Source organism: Ornithorhynchus anatinus, chromosome 10 (genome assembly GCF_004115215.2).
Source record: "Ornithorhynchus anatinus isolate Pmale09 chromosome 10, mOrnAna1.pri.v4, whole genome shotgun sequence".
Classification (NCBI taxonomy): domain Eukaryota; kingdom Metazoa; phylum Chordata; class Mammalia; order Monotremata; family Ornithorhynchidae; genus Ornithorhynchus; species Ornithorhynchus anatinus.
In genome coordinates this window covers 697475-711362 of record NC_041737.1, presented here as the reverse complement: position 1 = coordinate 711362, position 13888 = coordinate 697475, and the positions used below count along the sequence as shown (strand labels likewise).

At 57.6% G+C, this 13888-nt stretch overlaps 1 protein-coding gene across 3 annotated transcripts; it reads right to left on the bottom strand.

The window, feature by feature from the left end:
• Positions 1-1124: 1124 nt before the first annotated feature.
• On the bottom strand, positions 1125-11770 carry PPP1R3B (protein phosphatase 1 regulatory subunit 3B). 3 transcript variants are annotated; one of them, XM_029073870.1, is made up of 2 exons: positions 11719-11770; positions 1125-5430 (listed from the first exon to the last, which is right to left on the bottom strand). In XM_029073870.1, the coding sequence occupies exon 2, from the start codon at positions 5397-5399 to the stop codon at positions 4503-4505; it is 897 nt and encodes a 298-aa protein (XP_028929703.1). In that variant the 5' UTR covers positions 5400-5430; positions 11719-11770; the 3' UTR covers positions 1125-4502. The 3 variants fall into 3 exon arrangements, with proteins under 3 accessions (XP_028929703.1, XP_028929701.1, XP_028929700.1); XM_029073868.2 differs by lacking the exon at positions 11719-11770 and adding an exon at positions 11402-11502; XM_029073867.1 differs by lacking the exon at positions 11719-11770 and adding an exon at positions 8315-9644.
• Between the last annotated feature and the right edge of the window lie 2118 nt (positions 11771-13888).

Sequence of the window (13888 nt, the reverse complement as noted above, 5' to 3'; positions counted from 1 at the left end):
CACGCTGCACACTCCACCATGCCAACTTACGGCCTCCTGAAACTGGAGCCCGCTGGGTTCAGGCTTCTTGGAGCACTGGCCGTTGGCACTGATGGACTCTAAACAGCCCTGTCTAGGTGGCCTGGTCCAGGCAATTCTAACTGCCCTGGTGGGATTCTGTCCCTTGATTTTTACATAGCTTCAGCTTTCCCTGCGTCTGACAAACAACCCTCCCCACCTGTTAGACTGTGATCATGTCTACCCCAACTCTGTATCAGTGCTTAGAATAGTGCTCAGCACACAGTAAGGGCTCAATAAATACCACTGGTTGACTCGCTGGCCAGAGACCCTGGCTAATATTCATTTTATTTTTTCCCCCAACGCTGAGCAGAGTGCTCTACTCAGGGAGGACGCTTAATAAATATTATTACTAATGCTGCTAGTACTTCCATGGTAAGTTGTCATTCTAAGCTGGGCAGAGGGGACTGTGCCAGCTCACTCCAATGGCTGTGAAAGAAATCCACTGACAGTTCTGCTGCCCAGTGATAAACACACTTAAGTGAAACATGTCCGAAGAGGGGTGTGAGGGTGGGAAGGAGACACACATTCACATTCCTCCAGACAACTTTACAAGTAGAGAGCTAGCCCCTAGCCAAGGTCCCTGGGCCCAGCACCCTCCCCTCCTTTCCTTAACAACACCATGTTTCCACTCAGCGCTTTGATCTTCCCAATTGCTTTCACATCCTTGCTCTCATCTTGTCCTGCCATTGTCCCCTTGAGGTAGGGAGAGGCAGGGGTGATTACCCCCATTTTACAGAGGAGGAAAGGGAGGCCCAGAGAGGCTAAGGGGCCTGCCTGAGGTCACACACAGCGGGCCAGTAACAGAGTGGGAACTAGAAGTCTTGACCTACAAGCCCACGCTCTTTCCACTGAGCCATCCTGCCCACTCTCGGCCAGGCCACCAGCACAGCTGGAGACCACGGCGGGGCCTCGCTGGGGACCAGCCGGGGACCAGCGTGTGCCGAGGGTGAGCACTTGATCTTGCTTGGCCTCTCCTGCCCACAGGCGCCCGTCCTGTTACATCTCAGATGCTTTCCTTCCCTACTTCCCCACTTCCACTGCATTAGGTACAGAAGAACCAACTGTTTCTGTTTTGGTTTTCCCTTTATTATATTTTCACTTTGCGATAAAAACAAACCGTTTTCGTAAAACACACAGAATAGATCCATTCTTGTGATTATAAAGTGCATTTTCTCCTTGAACTTTGTGTACAAAAATATCTTTTTATTTTAAACACATGCAGAAATGTCTTTGCAAGGCACTTCCGGGCATGAAAGGAGAAGACAAGCCCCTCGCTTCTAAATTTTCGCGGAAGACAGAAAGAGAGAAACGTAAAAACCACATCCTTTCCCATCTCCGCTGATTTGAAAGTCAGTTTCCTGGAGCTGAAAGGGTACCCAAGGGTCAAGATAGGAAACTTTCAGTTACATCACGACCTGGAAGAGACCAAGTTACCCCTCCCCAAGCCCTGACCGCCTTTGTCCCTCTGGACCACCCCGGGAGAAGCCCAAGCCCCGGGCAAATGTTCAGAATGGGCAGGTTCTCTGCTCCACTCTAGCACTGAGAAGAGGAGGGGATCCAAGCCGGATGAAGGGGGCCGTCGAGCGGACCGGGGACCAGTGACCTCGGGACAGGCTGGATTCATCAGCTCCCATCAAACGTCAAGGCCGAGGGACGTCCATGACTAGCGGAGGTGGTCGACACAGGGTCACAGCCGAGCGTGCAGCCCATTGCAAAGCCCAGTCAGGGATCCTTAGGTAAAGACTTCATTTAAACAGCAAATGCTGATGTAAGGATCCAAAGTGAGTCTCTCCTCCATGCTCAAATGTGACATCTCTTAAAACCTCTCCTTGATAGGGGATATCTGACCACAATGGGGAAACCTCATCCCGGATGCTCGGGGTGCCCTCCCCTCCCACCCTGCCCCACCCCATTTCATCCTCCCCTGCAAAAAGTCTAAAGGGAACAGGCGGCGAGCCTGTCAGAGGCCCTTGGGAGCTCATTGCTTGGGAGAATAGTTAGGCCTCTTGGAAATGGTTTCTCTCGGACCCTGCCTTAATTCCTCTATCTCAAAGACTGACACAAAACTCAGCAGGGTTTTACTGGGACAACCACTGAACCAAAGAACGAGATCGCCGTCCCAGGAGCCCGGACCCTGCCTACACGGGAGAGTGAGCCATCCTTCAGCCGTCAGGGGGGCCCACAAGAAGCCCCAACCTGGTCTCCGACCCAGACCAAAGGCCCTGCCACAGCACGGCTGGGGCTTCCGCCTCCCCTATCGGAGGTCGTCATTGTCGCCACTGCGTCGAGGCTGACTCATTCTGCTACCGTATAGCATTTGAGGGTTGATGGGAGTAGAGAGGGCTCTGACCCAGTGACTTGAGGAGGTGGTTTGAGGGGGACCCGACTCCAGGGGCGGGTTGTTCATTTAGCCTCTGCTTCCCCCGGTCTCAGGGCAGCCGGCAGGGGCTCCACAGAGCCCACCGCCGGGGGGACGCCGACTAGGGAGACACGATGGCAGAACCGGGAGGCTCTATGACCAGAAGGACGGTCTAGGGCATCGTCACAACCACTGGCTAGCATAGGACAGTGTGGCAGTGCAGATGGTCAAGGACATCGAATCAGTGTAAGGCAATGCGGGACAGGTCACAGCACGGGACCGGGTCGGCCTGTGGCACAGCACAGAACGCTCAAGGACAGTGCCACCCCACAAGAAGATCAAAAACGACTCAGCACAGGACGCCCGTTGTGCCGGAAGAGGCCGAGGATAAGGCTACCCAGCCTCGAAGTCTCCCGAGAGGAGACACTCACATTACAAAGGGAGCCTCGCTCTCGGAGTCCCTCGGCCAGCGCCTCCACCTGGACCGGCCCAAGCCCCGGGGACGAACTGGGCCGTGGTCTGCTTGACGTGGGCTGACTTCAGGTGGTTCTGGCGCAGTGAGATGGAAGTCACCCATGACCTCATTTGACTATATTCCAATCCCACCCCACTGGAGCCACCCACTGGTGCTCAGGGAGGCTCCTGCACCCCTACCCGCCTCTTCCCATAGGGAGAAATCTACCCTACCAGAACCCGTGGCCGCCACCATGGGCCAAGACAACTACTATCTATTGCTCCGGCCCAGTCGTCCCTCTTCCTGTCTGGCACTGATGTCACCGTCCATCTCCCCGGCTCCACCGGGAGCCCCTAGGGCGCAGGGATCTTGTCTGCTAATTCTAACTGTCCTCTCCCAAGCATTCAGGACAGTGGGTTGCCCAAACAGGCCTTCAATAGGTACCACTGCTAACTGATAGATTGGTTAAGAGTCACCAATTGGTGCAGGCACAGCAGAGTTTTCAGTGTCTACAAAACCTTTAAAAGCTAAAATAAAGGGAGGAAGCCCTCAGCTTCTCGTTCACTCCCCCTTACACAAACGCATACACACAGCTACAAATAAGAAGACTATCACACCCACACAGTCTTAGGATTCTTATAAAGTGACCTGCATATCATCATTGTAATAAAAAAAAAATAATAACAATAAAGCGCATCTGCCCCAACTTCTGAACCAGAAGCTACTGGAGGTGACCCTGCCTGTTATGCCCCTCCAGCCGAGCGCCTATGACGGGGCAGAAGGACCCACACAGGGAGGGGCGAGATTCTCCTAAACCTGCCTGACCGGTCAGACCCAACCGACGCCTCAAGCCGTCTGGAGCCTCGGCCCCAGGAGGCCCCCCGGCACCGCTGTTACCCTGGAGTCACCGCGAACCTCCCCGCCGCTGCGCCATGGCCCCTCTGCCCTATCCTGTCTGACGGCCCCCAGAGCCCTTGGATTCCGTGCGCACCTGTCCCCACCCCTGTGTCCCTTCCTGCCGGAGAAGGCACAGGGCTGAGCTGGGAGAAGCCAGGGAGGAGACGCTCGCCCATCCCCGCCATCTTGACCTTGTTGGGGAGACCAGAGAGCAGACGTGGGTATGGAAATGAGATACAAAAAAAAAAGGGGGCTCTCAATGTGAGTGAAATGCAACACTACAGATAAAAAACAAAAAAAAAGGAGGGCGGACTCCCACGTCCCCTCTCGAAGCCAAATTTGGCATGTAGCGAGGGGGGCGACCCGAGGACGCCACCCCCAACTGCACAATGGGTAAACATCTTAAGTGTTAAGTGTTTGGACAGGTGAGGACTAGCAGCATGGTGAGGGACAGGCCAAGCAGTACCGGACCAAACTGCGTGTGCCCTCGGAGGGGCCGGCTGACCTCCAGGACGGGAAACCTGAACAGGATCAGCTGGGGGGTCTCTGCGGAATGGGACGGGACGGCAGCTTCCCCCACCCCTATCCCAGGTCCGGTCCAGTGGCCTCCCCTGGCCCAGGCAAAGAGGCGGCACCCGTCTGTCTGTCCGTCCGTCTGTCGGTCCGACCACCACTGGGCCTGTCAGACCAACAGATGGGCCGGCAGGCCCCCAGTCCGTCAGAGAGCCAAGGCTAGTAGTAGGGACCGAGTTTCTCGTAGCCGAGATAGCTCGGCCACTCGGGAAACACGCCGTAGGAGCACCGGGGGCTCCCAAACTGGTCAAAGGCGCTCCCGGCATCCGGCTCTCCCGGGGGCCGCAGCGGCCACTGCGCTGCCGCCCGCAGTTCCGCCCAAACGATCCGGTAGTTGGCACCCCGGTTGCTGTCCCAATAGGTGCGGCCGCCACACTCGAAGCACACGGCGAACTCCACCCGCTCGTAGGATTGGATCTTCTCCGGCAGGCGCACGTCGAAGGAGAAGGTGTCGCGGTCTGAGCCGGCGTAGGTGTCTTTCACGTACTGGCACGGGAAGTCGGTGAAACTTTTCCAGGTGTCAAAGGTCATGCGAACCTTGACGCTCTTCTCGAAGGCCAGGTTCTGCACCTTGACCGTGCCCACAACGGCGCGGTCCTTCAGCACACAGTGCTCCAGACACACGTGGTCGGCCTGCAGCCGGTTCCTGAAGTCCAGGTAGTCGGCCGAGGGCTGCGGGAAGTCCAGCACCAGGTTCTCTCGCTCCACCGCGGTGGTCAAGCTCACCAGATTGTCGATGAGCTCGGTGATGTTGAACGGGATGTCCAAGGGGTCGTCCGCCTCGGAGAACACTTTGACGGTGGTCAGGGCCAGGCCCCGGTGGTCAGCGAAGGACACCCGCTTCTTCGCCCTTTTGTCTCGGGGAGGCGGGGCCCCCGCCCCAGCACCTTCATCCTGCTCCTGGCCCCAGTCCCGGCCCTGAGCCTGGGCCTGGCCGCTCTTCTGGATACAGGACCTCAGGGGTTTGCTGGACTGGGAAGTGATCTGCCGGGAAAATCTTTCCCTGTGAAGGAGGGGAGCACCGCAGCTGTAGCGGCACTCGATGTCCACTGCCATGGCTGATGTGTGAGGGAAATAGTCCAGGACCCTGGGGGGTTGGGGGAGACAGAGGGCCAAAGCAGGAAGGGGGTTGGGGGCGGGAAGAAAAAGAGAGAGAGCGCAGTTAGAAGTGACGGATTTACCCTGATGACCGGACGGATGTGGATTTACCCGGACGGATGCGCGGGGTCGTGGGAGGAGGTCCTGGCAGACGCTGAGCCAGCCCCACGCTGGCGCCGATGCCATCTGGGGTCTGTCTCGGTCCGTGGGGTGTCTCCCAATCCCCCTCCGCTCCCCCCGCCCTCTTTTCACAGGGACCACAGGAGAGGGACACCTATGCGCACACCAGAGTTCTCAGAGGCTCTTGCCCCGGAAGGGTGAAATTAACCAAACTTCGTTTTGGCCAGGGGTAGGAGAGGCGGAAAACACGAGGGGGTGGAGGGAGAGGAGAAGGGAAAGAGGGAGGGAGGAAACAGTCTTGACCTCATTGGTAGGATGACTGCCATGAGGGCCTGTGGAAGTTCCTGTGGCACACGGGGGAAACTGAAGCACAGAGGAACTGAGCAACCGATCACATGGTAAGTTAGGAAAAGCAGCATAGCCTAGTGGAAAGAGCTTGGGCCTGCGAGTCAGGAGACCAAGGATTCCAATGCCAGCTCTGCCAGCAGCGTGGCTCAGTGGAAAGAGCCCGGGCTTAGGAGTCAGAGGTCATAGGTTCAAATCCCCGCTCTGCCACTTGTCAGCTGTGTGACCGTGGGCAAGTCACTTCACTTCTCGGTGCCTCAGTTACCTCATCTGTAAAATGGGGGATGAAGATTGTGAGCCCTGCGTGGGACAACCTGATTACCCTGTATCTACCCCAGTGCTTAGAACAGTGCTTTGCACATAGTAAGCGCTTAACAAATACCAACATTATTATTATTATCTGCATGCTGTGTGACCTTGAGCATGTCACTTCCTTTCTCTGAGCTTCGGTTTTCTCATCTGTCAGCCCCATGTGGGACAGGGACTGTCTCCAATCTGTTCATCCGGTACCTACCCCAGCGCTTCGTACAGTGCTGAGCACACAGTAATGATTGTGATTATGTCACAAGTTTCGGCAGCACTGGGAGTCAGGCGCCGGAGTTCCCAGTTCTGGACACTGGAGAAAGCAGTGTCTCATATGCCCCCGGGGGGGCTTGAGTTGCCCCAACCCAGCAGGATTCCCACGGCAAGGAGAGGGTCACTTGCCCTGCCTCAGCTGCCATCCTGGCTCCTCCCAGCTTTCCCCGAGACCCGGGGGCTTCCAAGAATGCCCGGATCGGGCAGGAAGAGCCCTGAATCGGAGACACGCTGAGGCCCCACGATGGCCCTGGCTGGGCGCCCCTTGCTGTGGCTGTGGGCACCGGGAGCTGCAGGACTGTCACCATGGGCATCAGTTATCTTATTCCTTGTCGGACAAGAGTTGGGAGGAGCAGAGAGGGGAAGAGGCTTCTTGCCTCTTAAATTGCCATTGACTCAATCAATCAATCAATCAATGGTATTGAGCACTTCCTATGTGCGGAGCACTGTACTCAGCACTTGGGAGAATTTAGTACAACGACTCAAAAGTCATTTGGCAATGGCCACCCTCCAGGACCTAGAAGAACTGGGGACATTCAAGAGGAATGGGTATTTTTTTTTTTAATAGATTTGAGAAGAATCCAGTCGTTTCGAATAGTTTCCCTCCTCTAGCCCTCTCTGCGGTTGGCTTGCCTGCTCTCTGTTAAGCCCCAAGCCATTTTAAAAGTCAAATGAATTTAGGCATTTTACAACCTTTCATTCACTGTGAAAGACCAAATGAAAAGGGACAAACTCACCAAGCTCCTCCCGTCTCATCAATCCTCTCTTTCTCCCTGCTCTAGAATGCAGCCAGGGGGGCAGGGCTGTGAGCCCAAGCATTCCCTCGTCTCTGGTCTTGTACATTCAACAAAATTTGCCTTAGAACAGTTTTGAGGAGCTAAAAAAACCCTTCAAAACTCCAGAAACCGGGCCTGAATTGGAGCACATGCGTAAGCTTAGGTCCTTCTACTCCCATCTTTGCCAACCACAGTTGGCTTTTGACCTAGGAGTTACCGAAGGTTTTTTTTCCCCCACTTGAAAGCTGTAGTTAGCTCCCAGAAGTCCCTCCCACCCCCAGTCACCACATAATAATAATAATGTTGGTATTTGTTAAGCGCTTACTATGTGCCGAGCACTGTTCTAAGCGCTGGGGTAGACATAGGGGAATCAGGTTGTCCCACGTGGGGCTCACAGTCTTAATCCCCATTTTACAGATGAGGGAACTGAGGCACAGAGAAGTTAAGTGACTTGCCCACAGTCACACAGCTGACAAGTGGCAGAGCTGGGATTAGAACCCGTGACCTCTGACTCCAAAGCCCGTGCTCTTTCCACTGAGCCACGCTGCTTCTCATCAGCACCACATCAGCACCACCCCCACCTCCAGGCCCCTCCCTTCCCACCTGTTACTTCATCCCCAGCCTCTTCCCCAAGCCTGACTCAACTCCAGGGCAGACATGCCACCTCCAACGCCTGCCCAGTCACGCCGCCTCAGAAGTGAGCATTTCTGCGGCTAGCTGCAGGCGGGCCTCGGAGGAACCCGCAGGAGCAGCGGCCATAGTGGCCCGAACGGACACTGGAGCATCGGGATCGGTCCCCCTGTGGGACCACAGTCATTCTGGGGCGACGATGAAAAATGATCCAAAAACCTGCTCCCCTTCTCCCCCAGCTGCTCCCCACAGTCCCTTCCCGGTGGGACAGTCCAGCTGCCCCACAGCTCAAGGTTAGGGGTGAGAGCCCCCTGGAATGCCCTGCTGAGATAATGGTCGTCAGGGGGCAGCCTTGGGCCTGGTTGCCAGCGCTGATGCCCCATTTCTGTCTCTGCCACTCCCATGCCCTCCTGCCATTTTGCTCACCTCTCTCCCGGGGGACCGTGGACACAAGCCAGGTCCATTACTTGGGGATGGAGTCCTGAGTCCAACGCCGAGGTCTGAGCCAAACTGGCCAATGGGTTTGGGGGCCCGAGACTCAGACAGGACACGCCACCTACAAATGTCTATCCTTGTGCCCTTGTCCTTGAGGTCCCCGACCCTCGTGGCCCGGCCCAACTGCTGCTGGGGCTAAGGGTGCCATGCTGCCAGGGCAGCTGTGGCCAGAATGACCTTCACCTCATGCCACAGCCAGTAATCTGGGGTGGAATGTTTACTCTCCTGGCCAGGAGGGAGACACGCCCCTCGTTCCCCAGCTCCCTCTTCCTCTTCTCTCCATGCCTGTCCCAGGCACACTCCCCACACTAGCTACAGCTTCTGGGTCTGTGTGTGCCACTCTCCGCAGGCACAACTCATCTCCAGCCGTGGGCAGCAAACAGTGGCAGCACCGGCTCTGGGTACGGGAGCTGGTGGCTGGGCTGCACCCCATCTTTCTGGTTCCCCCTTCCTCCAAGGGCGAGGAGAGGAGCTGCCACAGCAGCACAGTTTCTGCAGGGCCCTGGAGCTGGGTCCCAGGGGGCCTCTCCCCTCTCCAAGGGGAACTTTGGGTGGGCACCAGGCTTGGGATGGGTGAACACCTGGGTGCAGGTTGGCCTCTTCCCACCCCAGGGGGAAATTGGAGCTTGCATAGCTGATCCCCAGGACTGGATGCAGGCTGGCTTCTCCTCACATCAGGGGGAAGTTTGAGCTGGCATCCCTGGGCCCCAGGGCAGGGCTCAGGTCAGCCTCTCCCCCCTACAAGGTGCAGGAGGACCAAGGTGGAGGAGGAGGAGTTGGGAGTTTAATAGGACTGCAAGGTGCCCCTTGGGCTCCGATCCCAGGAGCTCTGGGGGGTGGGGGCAGGGATGGGCCCACCCTCAAAGATCTAAGATGGCCCCTCCCACCAAGAATGGGACTTCAGGGCTCCTGGACCCAGTGAGGGCAGTGGCCATGGCTATTTGAAGCCCCACAGGTGGCCGCCGCCACCCTCCTCCTGGGAGCAGGAAGCATGGTGTGGAGGAGGAAAAGGGAGGAGGAGGCCAGACAGGGGTCCTGGACCTCAGGCTTCAGCTCACTGAGCTTTAGGGATGAGGGAGTATTTATCGGGGACCTCTTCTCCGGTCCTGTGGTATTCTGTGTACAGATGGCAACTCATTTTAGTATGAAAAGTAGCATTTATTCAGCGGGAACGGGGTGCTACAGCACCGTGGGAGACAGGATAATCAGTTCGGACATAGTCCCTGTCCCACACGGGGCTCCCAATCTCGGGGGTGGGAAGAGAAAGAGTGGAGTTCTTATTCCCATTGTACAGATGAAGAAACTGAAGCCCAGACAGGCTTAAGTGACTTACCTCGGCTCACAGAGCAGGGACTAGAGGCCAAGGCTCCTGATCTTTCTTTGCCTGAGCTTTTACAGAGGGACACAAAAAAAGGGCTGGGTCAGTGGACCCAGGGACGTGGAATTAAGCTGCCGATTCTTGGCCCGCTCTTGTTCCACAGACTTTGGCGTCTTCTCCCCACGCCATCATCTCTTTCAAAACTTTTGTAAAAGAATCTGTGTGCATCGCTGCGGGCGGGGGCTGTGCGAAGCGAGCGACAGTGACGACCTCAGACAGATGTCTATCACTCACTCTCCCCAGACAGAGCCTCTCTTTTGCCCCCTGCCCCGCCTGATTGCCGTCTGATTCCCAGCGAAGCAGCGGGGCTTAGTGGCAAGAGCACGCGCTTGGGACTCAGGGTCCGTGGGTTCTAATTCTGCTCTTCCCCTTCTCTGCTGTGCGATCTTGGGCAAGCCACTTCACTTCTCTGTGCCTCAGTTACCTCATCTGTAAAACGGGGATTAAAACTGTGAATCCCCCATGGGACAACCTGATTTTACCCCAGTGCTTAGTACAGCGCTCTGCACACAGTAGGCGCTCAATAAGTACGGCTGAATGAATGAACGACTGAATGAATGCTTGGCAACTAGTAAGGGCTCAACAGATACTATGATTATTACTATTATGACTATTCTAACCAGCGGGCTGGGGCTCCGGCCGGGTTCACTGGTCCCGAGGCGGAGTACGCAGTCTCTCAGGTGGCCCGCACCCCTCCCGCCCTCCAGTACACCTTGAAGGGCAGCGCCTGGCTTTTTCGGCAGGTACGAGCCCCTTCCCCCCCCCCCTCTGCGGGCACGCACCCGCCCTTCCACGCATCTACACCCCAACAACCCAAACCCCCGCCCCCGGGCTCTCCTTCAGTCCAGCCTTCCTCCTAATCCCCCAACACCCCCTGCATCCAGCCTCGTCCCGCACATCGTCCCCCTGCATCCAGCCTCGTCCCGCACATCGTCCCCTCTGCTTCCAAGCCTCGTCCCGCACATCGTCCCCTCTGCTTCCAAGCCTCGTCCCGCACATCGTCCCCTCTGCTTCCAAGCCTCGTCCCGCACATCGTCCCCTCTGCTTCCAAGCCTCGTCCCGCACATCGTCCCCTCTGCTTCCAAGCCTCGTCCCGCACATCGTCCCTCTGCTTCCAAGCCACGTCCCGCACATCGTCCCCTCTGCTTCCAAGCCTCGTCCCGCACATCGTCCCCTCTGCTTCCAAGCCTCGTCCCGCACATCGTCCCCTCTGCTTCCAAGCCTCGTCCCGCACATCGTCCCCTCTGCTTCCAAGCCTCGTCCCGCACATCGTCCCCCTGCATCCAGCCTCCTCCCGCACATCCTTCCTCTGCATCCAGCCTCGTCCCGCACATCGTCCCCTCTGCATCCAGCCTCGTTCCGCACATCGTCCCCTCTGCATCCAGCCTCGTCCCGCACCTCACCCCTTGCCCCTTGCATCCAACCTCGTCCCGCACATCATCCTCGTCCCCCTGCATCCAGCCTCGTCCCGCCGACCGCCCCCTGCCCGCAGCCTCTCCCGGACCCCGCCCCTCCCCTTGATGCCCCGGGATCGTGGCCCCCGTCCCTCCCGGGGCCGGCTGGAGTTGTGTCCCCACAAAGCTGCCCTCCCGCCCCGGCCCGGGGGGCGGCCTCAGCCCCCTCCCCCCCGACATACTCACTGCATTGGCGGGCCCGGGGAGCCCCGGGGCCCCTCGGACGGCCGGACCCGGGGCGGGAGCAGGGCGGCGGCAGCCGGCGGCCCAGGGCTACGTGTGCATCCCGGGGTCCGGCTCCGGCCGAGCCTCCTTCCCGGAGGTGTGTGCGGGGCGGGGCGGGGGGAGGAGCCGCGGCAGAAACACCCCCCGCCCCCGCCCCGGACCCGGACCCGCAGAGAGGCTGCTGCGGGGCTGGCCCCGGCCCGGGCTGGGGGCTGGGGGCTGGGGGCTGGGGGCTGGGGGCTGGGGACGGGGGGGCCCGGAGCTCCGGCCGCACCCACCTGGTGCCGTCGCTCCGCCGGGCCCGGCAGAGTCTCCCGCAGCTCGCTGCTCTCCGCCGCCGGCGGCCGCATCCAGCAGGCCCCCGCCCCGCCCCCGCCCCGCACCAACCCGGCGGCGGCTGCCGCGCGCCCAACGCCCCTCCGGGGCCCCCGCACCTGGCCGCTCCCGCGCCCCCCGTCCCCCCTTTTACTTCTCTCCCGGCCGCAGCCAATCGGAGCCCTCCCCTCCCCTCCCCGGCCCGGACCCCGACCAATGGCCGGGGACTCCCGGACACCCCCCCCCCCCCCCCCCCGGACCCCCGGGACCCCCCTCCCCCGCGCCAGCCCAGCACCGCTCGGCCACGTGATTGGCGGCCAGGGGCCAGGGTGGGGGAAGGGGGCCCCGGGCTCCTCTTTCAGCGCGGGGGGTGGGGGGGTGGAAGGGTTGCCCGTTATAATAATAATGTTGGTATTTGTTAAGCGCTTCCTATGTGCAGAGCACTGTTCTAAGAGCTGGGGGAGATACAGGGGAATCAGGTTGTCCCCCGTGAGGCTCCCAGTCTTCATCCCCCTTTTACAGATGAGGTCACCGAGGCTCAGAGAAGTGAAGTGACTGGCCCACAGTCCCACAGCTGACAAGTGGCAGTGGCGGGATTCGAACCCATGACCTCGACTCCCAAGCCCGGGCTCTTTCCACTGAGCCACACCACTTCTCCGTTATATGGAGCGCGCACCCCCGGGTGGGGGTCGGGCACCGGCCCGGGCTTGCTCCCGCTCGGAGGAACCACGGTGGGAGGCCTCTGCCCACGGGTGGCCCGGAGCGGGGAGCTGGAATACACGGGCAAAGTGTACACACACACACACACACACACACACACACACACACACACCCATCCCACCTCCTCCCATTCCCTCCCATCCCACCCCTTCTCTCGTCCTTCTCAGTGGGATTTAGTTCAGACCAAGTCTTGTGGCCTGGAAAGTACTGTAAAGGCAGCAAGAACCATAGGACATAAGACTAGGACCCCATGGAAAACCGCTGGGCTTCCTCCTTCTCCTCCTCCTTCTTTCTCCTCATCCTCCTTCTCCTCCTCCTCCTTCTCCTCCTTCTCCTCCTCCTCACCCTCACCTAAAGCCCGGGCTCACTCTCTTGCACAACTTCCTCGAAGAGTTCCTTCTGGGGATTCTAACCCCTTTTGCATCCCAAACCAACTATCTGTAGGGTTTTAAACCAAATTCCAGGGACGTAGGTAGAGGGAGAGAGACGAGGAGGAAGGGAGAGGAACGTAGAGTGAGGAGAGAAGATGAAGGGAAAGGAAAGGAGGAGGAGTATGCTGTCTGTATTTCACAGAGAAGTATTCTTAAGCTCAGTAAATGATCTCCCCACCTTCAAAGCCTTATTAAAATCATGTCTCCTTCAAAAGGCCTTCGCTGACTAAGCCTTCATTTCTCTCTCTGCCTCATTCAGGCACTTGGATCTGCACTCTTTAAGCACTTGATATTCACCCCACCTTCAGCCCCTAGGCTCTTATGTACATATCTGTCATCTGATTCCCCCTCTAGACTGTAAGCTCCTTGTGGGCAGGAATCTCTGTTGTATTGTACTCTCCCAAGCACTTAGTACAGTAGCCTAAGTAGTGGTAGTAAATACCACTGATTGATTGATTGATTAAGCTTTTCTGCAGAGATCCTGAGGAAGATGTGGTAAATAGGGAACAGAAAAGCCAGGACTCATTTCAAACTAGGATGAGATGTGATTAAACATCATCAACAAGCAGTCAATCAGTGGTATTTACTGAGCGCTTACTGTGCATGGAGCACTGTTAAACATTTGGGAGAATACCATATAACAGAGTTCATTCATTCAGTAGTATTTATTAAGTACTTACTATGGGCAGAGCACTGTACTAAGCGCTTGGAATGTACAATTCGGCAACAGAGAGAATCCCTGCCCAATGACGGACTCACAGTCTAATCGGGGGAGACAGACGGCAGAGCAAAGCAGAACGAAACAAAAACAAAACATCAGATGATAAATAGAATCAAGGGGATGTACACCTCATTAACAAAATAAATAGGGTAATAAAAAATATATACAAATGAGCACAATGCTGAGGGGAGGGGAAGGGGAGCAGAGTTGGTAGACATGATCAATGCCCACAAGGAGCTTACAAACCAGAAGGGGAAGCAG

What these genes read in the sequence shown, in the direction of transcription:
- PPP1R3B (XM_029073867.1), bottom strand. Translation starts at nt 8,352, where the DNA reads ATGGACCTGGCTTGTGTCCACGGTCCCCCGGGAGAGAG. An exon ending in CACGGTCCCCCGGGAGAGAG is followed by an intron (nt 5,431 to 8,314) that starts GTGAGCAAAATG and finishes CCAACCCCCCAG; the next exon opens with GGTCCTGGACTATTTCCCTC.